The sequence below is a fragment of the Triplophysa rosa genome, linkage group LG18, assembly GCF_024868665.1.
Source record: "Triplophysa rosa linkage group LG18, Trosa_1v2, whole genome shotgun sequence".
NCBI classification, from domain to species: domain Eukaryota; kingdom Metazoa; phylum Chordata; class Actinopteri; order Cypriniformes; family Nemacheilidae; genus Triplophysa; species Triplophysa rosa.
Genome location: NC_079907.1, coordinates 7,437,082 through 7,452,918, shown reverse-complemented (window position 1 = coordinate 7,452,918; position 15,837 = coordinate 7,437,082). Strand labels below are relative to the sequence as shown.

At 42.5% G+C, this 15,837-nt stretch overlaps 1 protein-coding gene across 21 annotated transcripts in view; it reads right to left on the bottom strand.

Moving 5' to 3' along the window:
* tcf7l2 (transcription factor 7 like 2) overlaps nucleotides 1-15,837 on the bottom strand; it is an 83,349-nt gene that overhangs the window by 55,125 nt on the left and 12,387 nt on the right. For 18 of the 21 annotated variants that reach the window (XM_057358115.1, XM_057358117.1, XM_057358118.1 and 15 more), the window contains exon 4: nucleotides 2,107-2,208. The exons of the other annotated variants lie outside the window; for them this stretch is intronic. In XM_057358115.1, coding sequence (XP_057214098.1) covers nucleotides 2,107-2,208 — 102 coding nt within the window. The remainder of the gene's footprint in view (nucleotides 1-2,106; nucleotides 2,209-15,837) is intronic. 21 annotated transcript variants of the gene reach the window in all.

Sequence of the window (15,837 nt, the reverse complement as noted above, 5' to 3'; positions counted from 1 at the left end):
TGACACCTGTTGCCATGGTGATGGTAAACAACCAAAAGTGTGACTCCAATACCATAAAAACATTAATAATTATTGCCATCATTTACAGTCAAAGTGTGAGTTTATGAAATCTGAATCGACAACTTTGAATCGTATTAACGGGGCAGAGAATTTGGGATTGTGACTTCAAATTTGCACTTTAAAACTGTAAGCCCTGAAAATGTCAATAAAATCATTTTATAGACACTCCAGTTTAAAAAACAACAGTGTGTGACGGACACCTGTTTTATAACCCGCTGTGTGAACGCATCCTACAGACATCCTTATTTCACAGTCCATCCATTTTTGTTTGACTTTCTTGCCGTCTCTCACTTCATCTACTTCATTGCCGAGCTGCCCTTTATGGTATCACCTCCGCTTTCCTGCTGTCCACCTGTGCGTTTGTACCTCCCTATCATATGTGATTGCTGGGTCACTTGAACTTCGGCTTACGTCCCTTATCTCACGCCCATCTGTGCTTTCTTATCAGTCTACGGCAGACAGGCGTCTTCAGAACCACGGGTCAAGGTTGGCAGGTGTTCTTCTAATTTGACCGAGAAGAGAAACTACTTGTTTATGGTAACAATTTATTGATAAGGCCTTCACGTACGGCCGACTTGAGGGAGCAAAAATACAGCTCAGGGCATTCCACTGTTATCCATTTCTGTCAATACCAACTGTCTCCAGACAGATTCACCGGCGGCATGATGCAAACCAAGGAAACATCAAATCAAACACACGTCAGCAGAAGAGAAAAGGGTTTGAATGAGTGAGATGAAGAATGAAGAAAAAAGGCCAATTAGGCATCATGGTTAATTTTGATTAAAACCAAATCTTGATAAAACCAAGCGCAGACTGCACAAATTAAACAATAAATAACCATAATTGTTGAATAACTAATCATCACTTTATTTTAAGATCAAATTAAATAAAATACTAAACATGTTATATACAGCTAAATCAGTGGCTGTAGGTCTTTAAGGTTGCTTTATAAGGCAATGGAGAGAAATGTTGTGTGCTGATAAGCATTTACAGCGCCATGAGTCAGAGGTATAAAACTCAAGTGCAGTATTTACCTGAGCCTGTTCTTAACCTCCTACACATTTAATGATTTTGAGAAGGAGGACGATAATTTTCTTTCCTTCTCTCTTTTCTAAAATAAGCACGAGGTTAACTAAACCATACATCAAGTGCAAAAATACTACCTGAACAATGTAAGCATCTCATTAAAGTGCTGCAATGGCCAATTTGTGCCTAATGTAAATGACGGAAAATTTTGTCAATTCTAGGACTATAGAGTTCTATATAGAATGCCACTGATTTTACGTAGTAACATCAAAGGTACCTGGAAATGTTCCACATTGTCCCACATCTAAAACAGCAGGCGAAACTAATATAATTAGCCCAAAATCTCTAATATTAAAACAGACAATAAGAAAATTTAGACCACATTCTACGAATGACCTTCCTAAACTTGACCTTGAAGGCATTCAGTTGATTCCAGTAACTATGGAAACTCAATAAAAGCCCAAACCCCTGTGCCACAATGGACAGACTAAAATCAAATCTGGTATATTGTCCAAGGCAGGGAATCAATAACACAATGTTGTAGCATGGAAATATTATTCAATCCAGCCATGCAACTAACCTTGAAGCCCTCACCATTGCTCACCATCATTTAAAAATAATTGAGAGGTAAATACATTGAAATATCACACTAGCAGATCCAGTAACTTCAGACACTCCCAACAATGCAGTCACCTCTTCCACTTTAAATTGCAGTAGAAAGCAGGAAAGTATGTGTCATGCAAATAAGAATCAAAATCTCTCAGCTGTTCGGACTAAAATCTCACCATTACGTTTCAAAAACAAACAGCTATTAACATATCTGAATATTTTATTCAAACACAAACTGCTCTACAATTTCCTATAGTCACTAGTTGCTTACACGTCCAATCAGCAGCCACGGCTTTGGAGAGAAGTGTTAGTACACAAACAATGCAGAACACAGGAAGTTGTTTTGTTTTCACTGAATACGCTATAAAACAAAGAGCTTTGTAAATGTAATGACTCTTGGGTGCTACTTACAACGATGTGTGCTGGAGATGGTGACCTGGCATCTTTAAGTGCTTGTCTACTCTGAAGACTTCCTGCTTGAACATCTAGCAGTGGCCATTTCATCTGTAGGTACTGAATGGCAGAAAGGAAAAAATGGAGAAAAACAAAAGAAAAACATGTTAACAATGCAGAAAACAAAGGGAAACACAACATAAGAGCTAAAACATGACAGTGTGACATAGAAAGCAAAAGCAAACGCAAATAAATTATGCCAAAAAGATCCAGAGTCGAATGATGCATGAGGTGGAACTTCTTGAAACTTCAAACAAGTGAGGTTCGGGTTTAAATGTATTTAAAGTGTGTTGTGTTTGTTTTAATCTTTTTAACAGCACACTCAAATGCATTGAGGTGAATACATTCATTTCACTTTCTGTATTACCGTGCCTTAGCGTTTTAGGAATTCCGGGTGGACTCTGGCATTTTTCCCAGTACACATAATAAGGGTGTGGCTTTGAGTCAGCACTGCGACTGTCCACGTGAATGATTGACCAGGACTTTACCAGAAGCAAAACACCCTTTTGTGAACTCGGTCATAGTGATCCATATACCTTAAAGGCAACGGCTAAAAATAATCACCAAGAAAAACTGCTTTAAACTTGTAATCTGTAAAATTCACATTCAGTAACTAATAATACGTTTGCATTTTGAACATTCATTTGTAATGTGCATGGACCCAACATGCTTTCACAACTCTGATAGCACACATACTGTACATCTGTGAGAGGTCTATTAATGTTTGCTCATTTGCAATACGTCTTTTTGCATGAAATGTCAGTTTGACATAATTTGACTTCACCCCACATAAACATTAAGGCCCGGTTTCATAGACAAGGCTTAGCCTAAGTCAGGACTATGCCTTAGTTAATTTAGGCTATTTAAGTCACTTTTATTAAAATGCCTTAGAAACAACATTACCGATGTGCATCATGAGACAAAACAATGGCACTGACATATTTTAAGATATGTCAGGGCAAGATATTTTCAGTTAAGACAGCTCAAAATTCCTTTTAGTCTGGGACTAGCCTTAAGCCTTGTCTGTGAAACCGGGGCTAAGTATGTTAAGTAACCTGCAATTTTTGTTTCAAACAGAGATGACGATTCAGAGGCTAAACATCCTACAGGAAGTCACCATGTCATCTCTCTTTCCACTTCATTCTTATTTCCAGCCCTGAACCCGAGCATGGAGCCCTGCTGATGGACAGTCCCAGAGGTCACATGCCTGTTATCACCCGCGGACTGCAGGAACTGCTTAGCAGACACCTCCTTTACATCTTTTCTCTGTGCCTGAATGACCTCTTCCTCTCACATACAGATCACATGCTGGGGCCCATTACAAACCTGCTGTTACTGTCCCAACACAGCTTTACCTAACACATAGCTAGTGAACTTGACCTCTGAACTTTTAACCTGCTTCCAGGGAGGCTCGAATAAAACTGATTGTGTGTGTGACCTGGTCTCAGAAGTCTGGTCTCAGACTTCCAGGGCTATCAGAAGCATTTGTGTCACATCAGGAAAAGTGTGAGGACACTTTACACTTGAAGCGTGGCTGTCACATCAGCTGCATTACACAGGGTCAGAGGTTAACTCGGGCCTTGATCGCTGTTATGGCAAACCTGGTTTTTTAAAGAACAAGCTTTGGAAATCGCTGCTCTGTTGACTCAACAAGTGAATTCAAATAATCATTCGAACCATCTATACTGAAGAATAGGGTGAATTCAATGGATTTGCATGAGGGCTTGGCCGATGTCATAACATTAAAGGAAGTAATTTAAGGTGAACGAGAGAAAGAGAGAGAGAGAGAGAGAGAGAGAGAGAGAGAGAGAGAGAAAGCAAGACAGCAAGCAAGAAATAAAGCAAGAAAGCAAGAAAGAAAGAAAGAAAGAAAGAATATAGAGTAGTGTAGAAACATAACCTTGGGGCAATGCTGGATGCAATCTTGGACACATAACATGAAAAATAAATTCACATGTAAAGAATAGTGAACTTTTCAAGACTTATTGCATGCTGAGCTATTCTTCATCAGATCCCAAAACGTGACTTCTAATAAGTCATTCAGCCTTTCTCAGATTCAAGCCAAATAACTTGATCAAAATGAACCAGAAATCAAAATCGTATCATTCAATCCCCCAATCATGATCTACATTTCAGCTCCAACGCTCTGTCCAATCATACTGCTTCACAACTCTCTCTAACTACAGCTAGCGCTGGAATATGTTCAACCTTGTTGGGCTTCCTTTGAGATTTTAAACTTCCTTTGAGGACATCCTAAGTACTACTTTTCCCGAATGACAGAAAAAGCAAGTGCAAATTTTCACTTTTACTTTTAATTCGAACAAAAAATTTTAGTTGCTGGAATGTTGGCCCATCACAGCTGAATAGGACACAGAAAAATACTGTTGGCAGGTGTATTCAATGTACTCAAGAAACTCTAAGACATGTTACTTCAAGCATTTCGTAAGTTTAAGGTTTGGAAAATGTGTGTAATCTTCCAAAATAACTAAGTCCTACTTGGACGAGTGTGTGCTTGTAGGAAACAGTTTATGCGTTGACAGTAGCGGGCTGAGGGCCAATTGACGTCCTGTGCTCTGGCGCTGTAGCGTTTTGTTCTGGGGTGAAAGGTGACACCTTGGCCAGTGTGGGTGCTGAGTGCACATACTCTGACAGGCGTATACACTTCAGACCGCTATTGCAAATGTTCCTTTGGCTTAATCCCTCCAGCAGGTTTTACAAGCATGCCAAGGAAAGCTAAGCTTAGACCTGTGCCAAAACCCCCAGCAGCCTTTCCTCGCAGCCCAACCCCCCTCGTCCAACTGACGACGCGTCACTCGGGATTGAAAAGGCCACGACCTCTGACCTCCCCCTGCCTCTGCTCTTCCTTCTAAAAACTCTCCAGCTAGGAGGCCCCCTCAACGTAACTCAAGTGCTATTCTGATGTGACAAATTGCTCCGGAGCTCTGGAGAACCCTCGGTACCCTCCCCCAAGCGGCCTAAGACGTATCCAGAATGCACACCTCGGCTTCTCCTGCCTGGCCTCAGCATGGCTACAATAGGAATGAATGACTCAATTGTCTCTGATGAAGTGAAAGACAAGAGAGTTCTCTAAATCCTCCCAGAGGGATGAACTCTTCCTCTGTCCCTCTATTGCCTGGAGTCTTCCGAACTCTAGACAAGCAGAAACAGAGAAAGACGAAAGCAGAAAACAAGACAGACCACAAGGTGCTTAATTATGTTTTCTGGTAAAATGTTTTAACCTGAACTGGATCATAATTTTTCAGCTTGACCTTCGGCATGAAAGAAACTTAATGCTTAATGGAAAGAACATCGTGCACATGGAACAGCTAGAAGTTGCCATATCACTTCATTACGCCTGCAGCCGAAGTCATGTGCGGCAGTCAACGTCACTGTGTTATGAAAGTCTTTGTAAGTAAATCGGAGCAAAAAAAAAACAAATTAAAGCCAAGTGATTTGTTAATTTTGTTCCAGGATTAGGAGCAGAGGCTTATCCTCAATCAAACAAATCACAGCCTTTATTGCCAAATCGGCTAGGAATTCGTATTCCCAATAGCCTAGGCATGGGATGAGCCATCAGGAAGCGTTCCAGCCATGTAAACAATGCACACTGGGGAATTTAAAGTGACAGCAAAAAGGATATGGTGGAATGAGAGTGTTTGTGTCTAAGCGTCTCCACATAAACAGATTCAAACATGTAACATGTTACCCTAACCATCATCTTTACGTTTACAGAAATGAGACGCTTAAGATCCTGAGAAAATAAGTTCTAATGATTAATAACAAAATTAATAAAAGACTAATAAAAGACTTGGCCTGGGAGGGGATGCACTTTCTCTGGCTTGTTGAACACTGACGACCTGAGTTTCAGTTCGATTCAATCGCACCCACCAACTGTTATCCTTTCTGTCAATAAAACTGGTAAATAGGCCAAATGAAAATGAAATCTGTGAAACATTCTGTGAACAAGGTTTTCTCAAGTGCTTGTTCCTGGGTTCAAACGGAGAACCACACAGCTAGTTTGTATTAGACTTGCGAAAAATAACACTCCCATAGAACAAGCAACAAAAAAGCCCTTTGTTTTGTTCACAGGTGCTGAGGCACAGGCATGCGCGGATACATGCAGACCCATGCTTAATACACTCGCTCTCTCAAGAGGAGACATTTTTGGAGAAAGGACATAATAATGATCCAGACAGACTCTTTGAAATTCACTGATCCAAAGAGAAGGGATCTGCCCATCTGTGAGACTCGTATCTCTGGAGAGGTAGAGAGAGAGTGAGAGAAAGAGAGAAAGCACGTGTTTGGGTGTGTGTGTTTGGGTGTGTGTGTGTGCGTGTGCGTGCGTGCGTGCGTGCGTGCGTGTGTGTGTGTGCGTGTGTGTGTGTTTGCTAGAAACATTCAAATAGCCTTCATTTCGGATGGATGGAGGCATGCTGGAGGTGGAGGCAAGGGGTGGAGGGTGTTGGAGGAGGAGTAGCTCAACAGTAGATGAAACTGAAAGTTAGTCTACACGAAGGCTCTTCACAATTGCTCAGTTCTTCTAATACACATTTTATGAGTAAATAAAGGAAAAAAGAGAAAAGAACACCCCACCAGCTAGATAGCCCGAGGCGTTGTGCAACCAGGAAAATAAAGCTGGAATGTGGGCAGGCCTGGGGTTTGTGTGCCCCGGGGCGGGAGTGGGTCCGCGGGGCCCGTATTTACTCCAAAGCTGGAACCGCTGGGGGGTTCTCATCGCTCTGACAGCACAGACCCTCACAGCCTGATCTCCTCCATCCACTCACCTCTCACCCTGGCCTTTCTTCACTCCCTTTCTCATAAACTTCCACTGACGCTGTGCTCTTAGGACGCTTCTAAAAATGATCTTCAGCAGTTTTTGAAACCCAAAACATCCGTGAACACATTCTAGCTACGCAAGCTCCATTTTATGCATTGTGTCAGTGCAGTTCATAAAAATGCAATCCTTTCCAAATAAAAAAACTTCACACCAGGCTCGTCCTCAATCTAATCCAGCATGAATGCCAAATACCTCAAACACAGTAGTACGAGATGTGTGCGGTCGTGCACACGCTCTGTTTGCGTAGCAGGTGTTGGCTCATGCATTTGCCATACAGCAGCTGATTCACCTGAAACATCGAGACCGTGTTAGGCAAAAACTTCAGCTTGCGTGTATTACTCAGAAGGCCATAAAGATCGTCTGCCAAGCCTCAAGGTCCTACTAGTTCTTTAAAAGCAGCCAATCGCCTTACAGTAAAACAAACAAACTGTCTCTCATGGCAACAGTTGGGGACAGAGTTTCTCTGTCAAAGTCCATCGAGGCTGACATAGCATTTGGTATAACCAAATTTGATCTTAAAAGGGAAGTTCACCTAAAAATGATCTTTTAGCATTCACTCTTCCTGATGTTAATCCTAAACCTGTATGAATTTCTTTTTTTATGCAGAACACGAATGAGGATATTTTGAAGAATGTTGGTAACCAAACAACACTGGACTTCATTGACTTTCATTGTATGGACACAAAACCACTCAGACATTTTTTTAAATATCTTTCAAAGAAGTAATAAAAACACAGGTTATGAACAACAACATGAGGGTGGGTAAATGATGACTGAATGTTTATTTTTGAGTGGGCCATCCCTTTATAAGTGAAAGTGACCTATTAGTCAGATATGGTGACCCATACCCGAAATGTGACCTCTGCTTTTCCAGAGAGTAGTGAACACACGCACAGCAAGTGGTGAACACACGTACACCCGGAGCAGTAGGCAGCTATCACTGCAGCGCCCGGGGAGCAAGTAGGGGTAAGGTGCCTTGCTCAAGGGCACCTCAGTCGTTACCCGCCGGTTACCCGCCTGGGGATCGAACCGGCAACCTTCTGGTCACGAGTCCGACTCTCTAACCATTAGGTCATGACTGCCCCTTTAAAGATGATGTTTCACGTGGCTGCCTCATAAACAGCATAATTTCAATAAAATCTAAGAGAGGAGTTCAGAAATGTCTAAAATTGTTGCTATGCCTCTGCATATACAATTTCTTCCCATGGTTTTCTTTCTGTCTCTCTTCTAAGTGATTATGGCCCCATACGAGCGCTCTATAAATAGCCCCGCAGGCTTTTCGTGGCTGGTGTCTCCTCCAGCAGGGCCCATAATGAGACATACAGGCAGCTAAGACCTAGCAACACACCCACCAGATCTGTACCCTTACACAGCCTCCAGTCTTTCTACACTTAGAGGGGTCTCGTTCCTACCTCGTGGAATCTCATACACTGACCTACTTACCAGCTGTGTGATTTTCAGGCCGGGCGCAGGGCTTAGCGCTAGGTGTGACTGTTCATAGGCCTGCAACGTTAACACTGGGTTGGCATGGAGTTTGGACTTTGGAGCTCACACTGAAACAGACACGTAAAAACTGACGCACACACACAGCCTTGGCCTTCTTTACTGTACGGTTGGGGGTCATCTCGGGCTACCGTGAGGGGGTAATTACCACAGTGGTGCACACTCTCGAGTTCAAAATCAAGACCTCCCGAAGCAACAACAACCTTCAAACAGGTTTCAATACACACAGAAATAAACCCTGAAGCACTACAAACTCCATATTCATAAGAGTGGGTCCCTTAGTGTATCTGTGCACAAATATCGGTCTTGAAATTCAGAATGGTTGCAGGACAAGATTTTATATTTCATACTTTTACACAAATTCTATCCTAAACCTAATAGTCAGGGCATAAGGAAGATCGAAAATGTCAGTTATTGAAATATAAAGGACAATATGACTCTATTGTGACTCTATTGTGGTAAATGACATTCCTCCGTTTCAATCATAGCAATGGTTTTTGTTACTGATGAAGATACTGTTTTACACCTACATTTTGTTTATCCATTTAGTATAACGATCGACTGACATTACATAACATACTCTGATAGTTTCTTATAAAACAAAACATGGTTATTAAAGTAAAAGTACAGTAACCATGTTTTTTGGTAATCATGTCCATGAGCTCACTAGTACCTTCCGGGACAAAGCCTTTCCTTTGCTCTCAAATAAATAAATAAAGGGCTGGTTAATAACACTCATTAAAATGGAGGAGGAAAAGATGACAATAAGACCCAGGGAAGGTCACGCGGTCGGCGCTACGGGCAAAGCACCCTGGGAGACGATGCGAGGCCTCTCTTCTCCCTCTCTGCACCCCACGAAGAGCACCCTTCACCTCCAAATAAACTGTAGTAATGACCTGGCTCTCCGTACCCCGTTACACACACACATAACCCCTTCTCCACCTCTCTGTTAATTACTGCAGACATCCTTCCACAAACGCCAGCAACAGACACTATCACACACAGCAATTACTGATGAATCTTTAATGCGCTCTTTAACCAACTCTCCGGGGCCATGTGTTTCTCTCGAGCAAACCCAAGACCTGTGTTCCCGCACCCTAAACCAGGGGGCATTTAAACAAGATCGAATAAAAATAAACTTGAAAATAGTTTGTGTTCTATTTAACTTGCATAACTTTTGCATGCACAATGCAGTCAGGGTTAAAATGAATCATAATCATAAATAAAAACTGATACAAGACAGACATATGCTCCATCACACATGTTAAGAGGCCTGTTTATAGGAAACAAATGTGACAACATGTGTAGATGCATCTGTGTGGTAAAAAAAAACACCTGCTGAAAGAAAAACCTTTTAAATCAGTCAAAGCTGGTCTGCTTTGCCAATTCTGGAAACTTGTCAGCTGGACGACAAGCTAAAAACCAGCTTGGCCTGGCTAGAAAAGCAGCTAGCAGGGTTTGCATTAAAATTATTTTATTGTGTCAAACATAAAAAGAGAACATTAATGTTTCATTTACTACAAAAATGTGACACAAACCTACCCTGAACAAATATTTAAGCCGCTAACCAACTCTGACAATCCTGTCTCTGAAGCCTATGTACACGTGCAGCCAGCCAATACTGTATTTGTTTACTTGATGCAACTCACCGCAACACAAAATTAAAGATGCATCGTACATGCACTGCTGTATGTGCATCGCTGCAGATTTCTACAATTTTGAGGTGGGTTTTGTTTTTTGCCAATTATTATCAATCAAGGTTAACATGCACAGAAAAAAAACAGCATTGGCTACAAACTGTGTGTTTTTGTCAGCTGAGCGAAGCAGCGCAGAAAAAAAGCCCTCAGCCAAGCCATCAAGTTGAACATTGAACTTCACAGTAGTAGCTGCCTTTCTATGCCTCTTCTTTTGATGTTACCTCCAAAGCAAGGGATCAAAGGCTTGGAGTGTGGCGTGGGGAAGTCCCAGGCTCTTAGCCTGGCAGCCCGTGATATATGCAAAAGTCAATGCCAAAAAGAGAGAGAGAGGGTGGGAATGTAAGCTACAGACAGCAGGCTTGTATGGAATGTGGCTAAATAGTGTGCTTTTCCTTTAATGCACGCTGAGGTGATGCAAGCGCTCCTTTCTGGATGTTTTACAGTGAAGTGTTGAAAACAATGAGGGCGTGCCAAAAGAAAGGCTAAAGCTTACGACAGCAGTGACGCAAATGTTTACGATATCCTGCAGACAGACCCTATCCGGTACTTCCAACACACCCACCTCCCCACATGGTGACACGGCCTCATAAATATACAGCAAGTCGTCTGGCTGCAACGGCTAAAAAATGCAGTACTTCACATAAACACAACACAAAGACAGACGTATGTATAGCACAACACAAGGACCAGAATTGACCAGCACATGGAAAAACAAAAATAAAATGGAATGGAAAATGTTTTGGGCAAAAAAATTCAGATACAATTTTTTATTTTGATGAATTTGAAGTATGTGATATTAAAATAATGACACACATCCATCTATTCAGGGTGGGCCAAGATGTTGGTATACACCCCAGCCCTGCTGTGACACTGCAAAGCGGTTTTGGAAAAAGGATGATGAAACACATGTACTTTATACACGGTTTGGACAAAAAAATGCAAAAATGCTCCTCAACTCCAGGACGCCGCTACATACACATATAGATTTAATAGGTTCAGCTAGAAAAAATAAATAATTTAAACAACATATAATTGCTTGATCATTTCGCGCACACACAGACGTGCACACATACAGGTCCACACGCGCACACAGATACACACGTATGCGCACCCTTTCCCCAAGGCTATAGGATTAAGAGGTCTGTCTAGCTGACAGTGAGCCCTTCCTTCCCACGTAAGCTGTCAATTCGCGCTCGGCCCCTCGGCCCTGCTCTGCCAGCCGGGGAGGAGGACACACCTGAACTTGACATTGATCTGCCTAAGCTTTTCCCAACACCACACACACACAATCTAGCGTTCTCACAGACACGAGAACAACACATGCCGCAAACTCGCACCTGAACGTAATGAGCAGGTAATGCAGAGACGGAAATAGAGGGGAAAGCGCTCAAGTAGGGCATGAAAAGGAGCAGTGATTCATGTGTGATTCACAAATAAATCTTTCTGTTGAAAGGCTCACCTCAATGATTTGCTTAAACCGACTTGCAAAGCATTTGTAAATTATTTAATTTACAAAGAGCATTTGACACAATTACCCAGGGGTTGGAGAAAGACAAATAAATCATTATTCGAAAGCACTGTGGTATTTAAACTCATGATTCTTTACAAATTGACAGCTCGAGTAATGGATCTTTTTTTAAATAAAAGATTAAACTGATTCTCTAACATGAATCGCAAACAAATCATGACACCACAAATAGAGGAAGATTACTTGGCAACACATTTTTTCTGAACTTTGAAATCTCAGTCACCTCACTCACCACGTCACACATCATTTTTACTGCTCTGCATTCCAGACCTTTTGACTCATTTCCCTTCATCCGCGTTTCGAAACGGCACACATGAATCTTACCTTAAACACACACAAAGAACACACAAACAGAACACATACACACTGTTACCGGTGCTAGCTTGCACATGTGCATGTGGGTGTATGTGTGGCCCCTGGTCAGGAAGGCCATGCCAGTGTCTCTGCTCCAACACCAGATTCTTTAAAAGTCATGGCCTTGAGAGGGTGGAGAAAAAAGCATGTGTATAATAGGCCTGTTGTTAATGGAATGGAGGAGAAATTGAACAAGTGAAAGAAAGTGGGAATGAGAGGGGAGGAATATTACAAGCAGATCCCATTTCAGGTCATTCGGGGGCGACTTCTGTACTCTTCCATCTGTGTTATTGTTAATTTACATATGCATCAGTCGGACATCTTTGGACTATTATTTGGATCTATTTTTCAGCATCTAATTCAATTTCTCCATTTTAAATGTGTATATTTTAAAGTTTTTCTTGACAAATCAAACCAAAAATGATACAGTTAACAATCACAAAACATTAGCAGTTGGTAATAAACTTCAATTGGAATGAAATACATTTCATGATCAGTCACTTCTGAGCACAACAGCACCCATGCCCACATCTTACAGGCATTGGGATGTGCAGACACGTTCATCTAGATTTGCACTGCGATAAAAATACGCAACAAGCCACCAGCAGGGCCTGCGCCGCTAAAGCCGGGCTTCAATTTGAGCTGCAGTGATGGATGGCTAATGAGAGCAAAAAATCCATTCTGTATCAACAACAAAATACCACTGACTCTGCCGATCGCAGGTTCGCCTCATTCCCGAGATGAGCCGTAAAAAAATAAGAGAAAAGAGAGCCGAGGAAGACAGGAAGAGAATAAGAACGAGGGAGCACCTGCGAGAGAGAGAAAATTCACAATGATGACACGTAAGTGCAAAGAGCGATTAAGGATTTACTTTCAAAAGGGCCTCCATTGATCTTTTTTGATAGACCTGCAATAAATCAAACCAGATTGACTCACATGAGAACGAAGCCTAATCCGTTAGTCAGATCCAGAAGAACTCAAACCAAACCAGCTGTTAATTTAGGCTTTACAAGATAAAGCAGGCCAAAGCCAACCTGATGTACCCTAGGGCAGAGGCTTACATCATCTCTGTACAGCAATCAACTTATTGCCAGTTTGGAGAGGTAATCAGGGTGCATGCTGGGAGAAGAGAGAGGAGAGAAAATGGCAGGGGAGGAGAAAGGAAGAAAAGGTCTAAAAGGCAAAAATAAAGAGCCTCTAGCAGAGCGAGAATGAAAGGGGACCAGCAAACAGATCAAGGGTTGTTACATGCTTGACTATGCTATAGATATGGCAAAATGCACAAAATATGAGAGGGAGGCAGTGCATGCTCTATTTTTTACTTGGGCACCCTGTAATTTGTCTGTTTGTTTGGATCTATGCCCATGGTCAGTGCCACCTCGGTCATGTCCGGTCAACCACACAGAGCCAGCAAGCCATAGCCAGCCATGCTAATTAAAACGGTTATTTTTGTTTGTGCAAGTATTTTTCTTCACCAAACTTCATTCTTTTGCTGGGGAAGCGCCATCCAGTCTTCGCTGGTTACTTTCTTAATGTCTTTTTTCAGGCTCACATCCTGTTTGTGTATAAGTATAGATCATAGAGACAGACATAGAGATATACCAAGATATAGAAAGGGAAACGGGGGAGGGGATTAGATATTTTTGTTGAGACGCCAACGTATTTCGTTAGTGACAGGTCTGCATCACTCAAACACACCCAGACACGCAAACACTCATTAGGTACCGTGTTTGTACCTTTAATGTTCTGTTTACTATGCACAACAAGATCAAGTCTGAAATCCAATTCCAGGCCTGACCAGGGCCTTTCAATGTGCTTCTGAGAGCGCCTTGAAAATAGCCAGGCTTGTAGTCTCTGGAAAGTGTCCAAGGGAAACGCAAGACTCTAAACAAAAACCTAGGTGAAATCAGAGTGAACGCAGGAGCACGCATCCTCACCTCCCTACGACACACCGCCTGCACACAGGGATCACTCAGACTTTGGGTGTCTGCTCTGCCCGACTAAATTGAAGTGAGCCAGGCTGGATGGGGGGTTTGACACACACATGCACATCCATGTAAAGAGAATGGCACATACTTTAGTGCCGCACCGAGGTACACGGCCACCCTCCTCTTAAGCGGGTGTAGCACTTCAGCCGCGTGCCTTCCGTCACCCTCCTCCCTGTTCCAGCACGGGGTCACACTTTTAATTACACAGAAACAGTAATCCCATCAGACAGATGGCAAACAGGCAAGACTTTATGGCCAATTGAATCATTACTGATGTTATTTGCTAAATTACAGCAAAACACAACAACACCGCCGAGCGGGATTTGCGCAAGAAACTGGCAAAGGCAGATGCGCGCTCCCATTGAGCATCAGTGACGGAGATCAAGAAGGCGTGAAGACTGCAAAAGCCAGGTGTGTTTTAAATGAATAATATTCTAATCAGTGGGAGAAAACGCAGACCCTTATTATCCGTTGCAGAAAAACAGAAACGAGGCCTCTACCGGACATTTCCAACAAACTTGGTTTGGTAAACCACAAAACAAGCGCAATTGAGAAGTGAGTGTGTTCTTTTCTTAAAAGAGGGAGCGTGTTTGGTTTATGGGCTTTACTCGGCACCGCTGTTTGTCTTTGGGGAACATCCCAAGAATCCACTCTTTCCTGAAAACTAAACACTAAGCTCCGGCCCACAACCTTGCTGCCAGAGCCTATTCATCCTCTCGCTCTCTCCCTAACTTCTTTTGCTCTGCCCATGGCTTCTGTCAACAATTAGCGGTCACCTCTTCCAGAGTCCCAGACCGCAGCACCCCGAGCGTTAAACTATGCAATCTCCCAATCAGCTCCTCAACATAAATTATAGCTTGTGACATTGCTTAGGAAAGAGAGGTACCTCGATGCCAACGCACAAACAATTCCCATAAAATACTTTTTTGATGGAAGGGAATAGGGATACAAAACTTGCAGCAGTCAGACTAGCGGCTGCGTGTGCCTTATGCCACTCCCTATAATAAAGTCAATAAAAATATTTGTAGCCTGTATTCTTTGGCTTGCATCAGGGCCTGATTGGTCACCTGTCGTGTTGCTTGGTGTTAATGCATCTCTGATTGGTGCATGTTCTGGCTGGGCCCCAGGGTGTCATGTTGCATGCTGGGTAGCTAGACTTCATGCCGCAGTTGGGAGCAGCTTCTCAGCCCAAGATTGGCGCAGTAAATCTACATTCAACCATTGGGGGACGAGCCACACCATAACACTACACTAACATTTTCCATTTCATAAAACACAACGAGGCGAAGGCAGAATTACATCTTTGTGCTCCTGGACTTTAATTATTGTTTCTTAGGTACCATAAGGCAAAGGGCATTGGGTCACTGCTTAAGACAACAAGACTGCTACCAAATCCAATTATTTTAAGCCCAGCTCAAATTAGTCCATATAGAATAGCTGTTTAAAATACTTGTCCCCTACTTGGCCCTGATAAGTATGGCAGCTTCCCAACAAACCGGAGCAGTTGTGTCTGGAGGCATGTCCACTGCTGTAAAGCGACCCAGAAAGAGCAAACAGAAAACTTCTATGCCGTTTTGTTCATGATCCTTTCCTGACTATTGGTCAATAGACCACTGCCTCCAGTTGTTCTTTCGTGAAGACGTGCGAGATACTAAGATGGAACGAAACAGACCCTGGGGCCTCTGTAAAACAGCAAAACATTTCTGCAAGGGGTAGCCAAGATATAATTTGCAAAATGCTCCAACCAGCATGCTTAAAGAAAGGGTTCCTGGGACGTTCAGA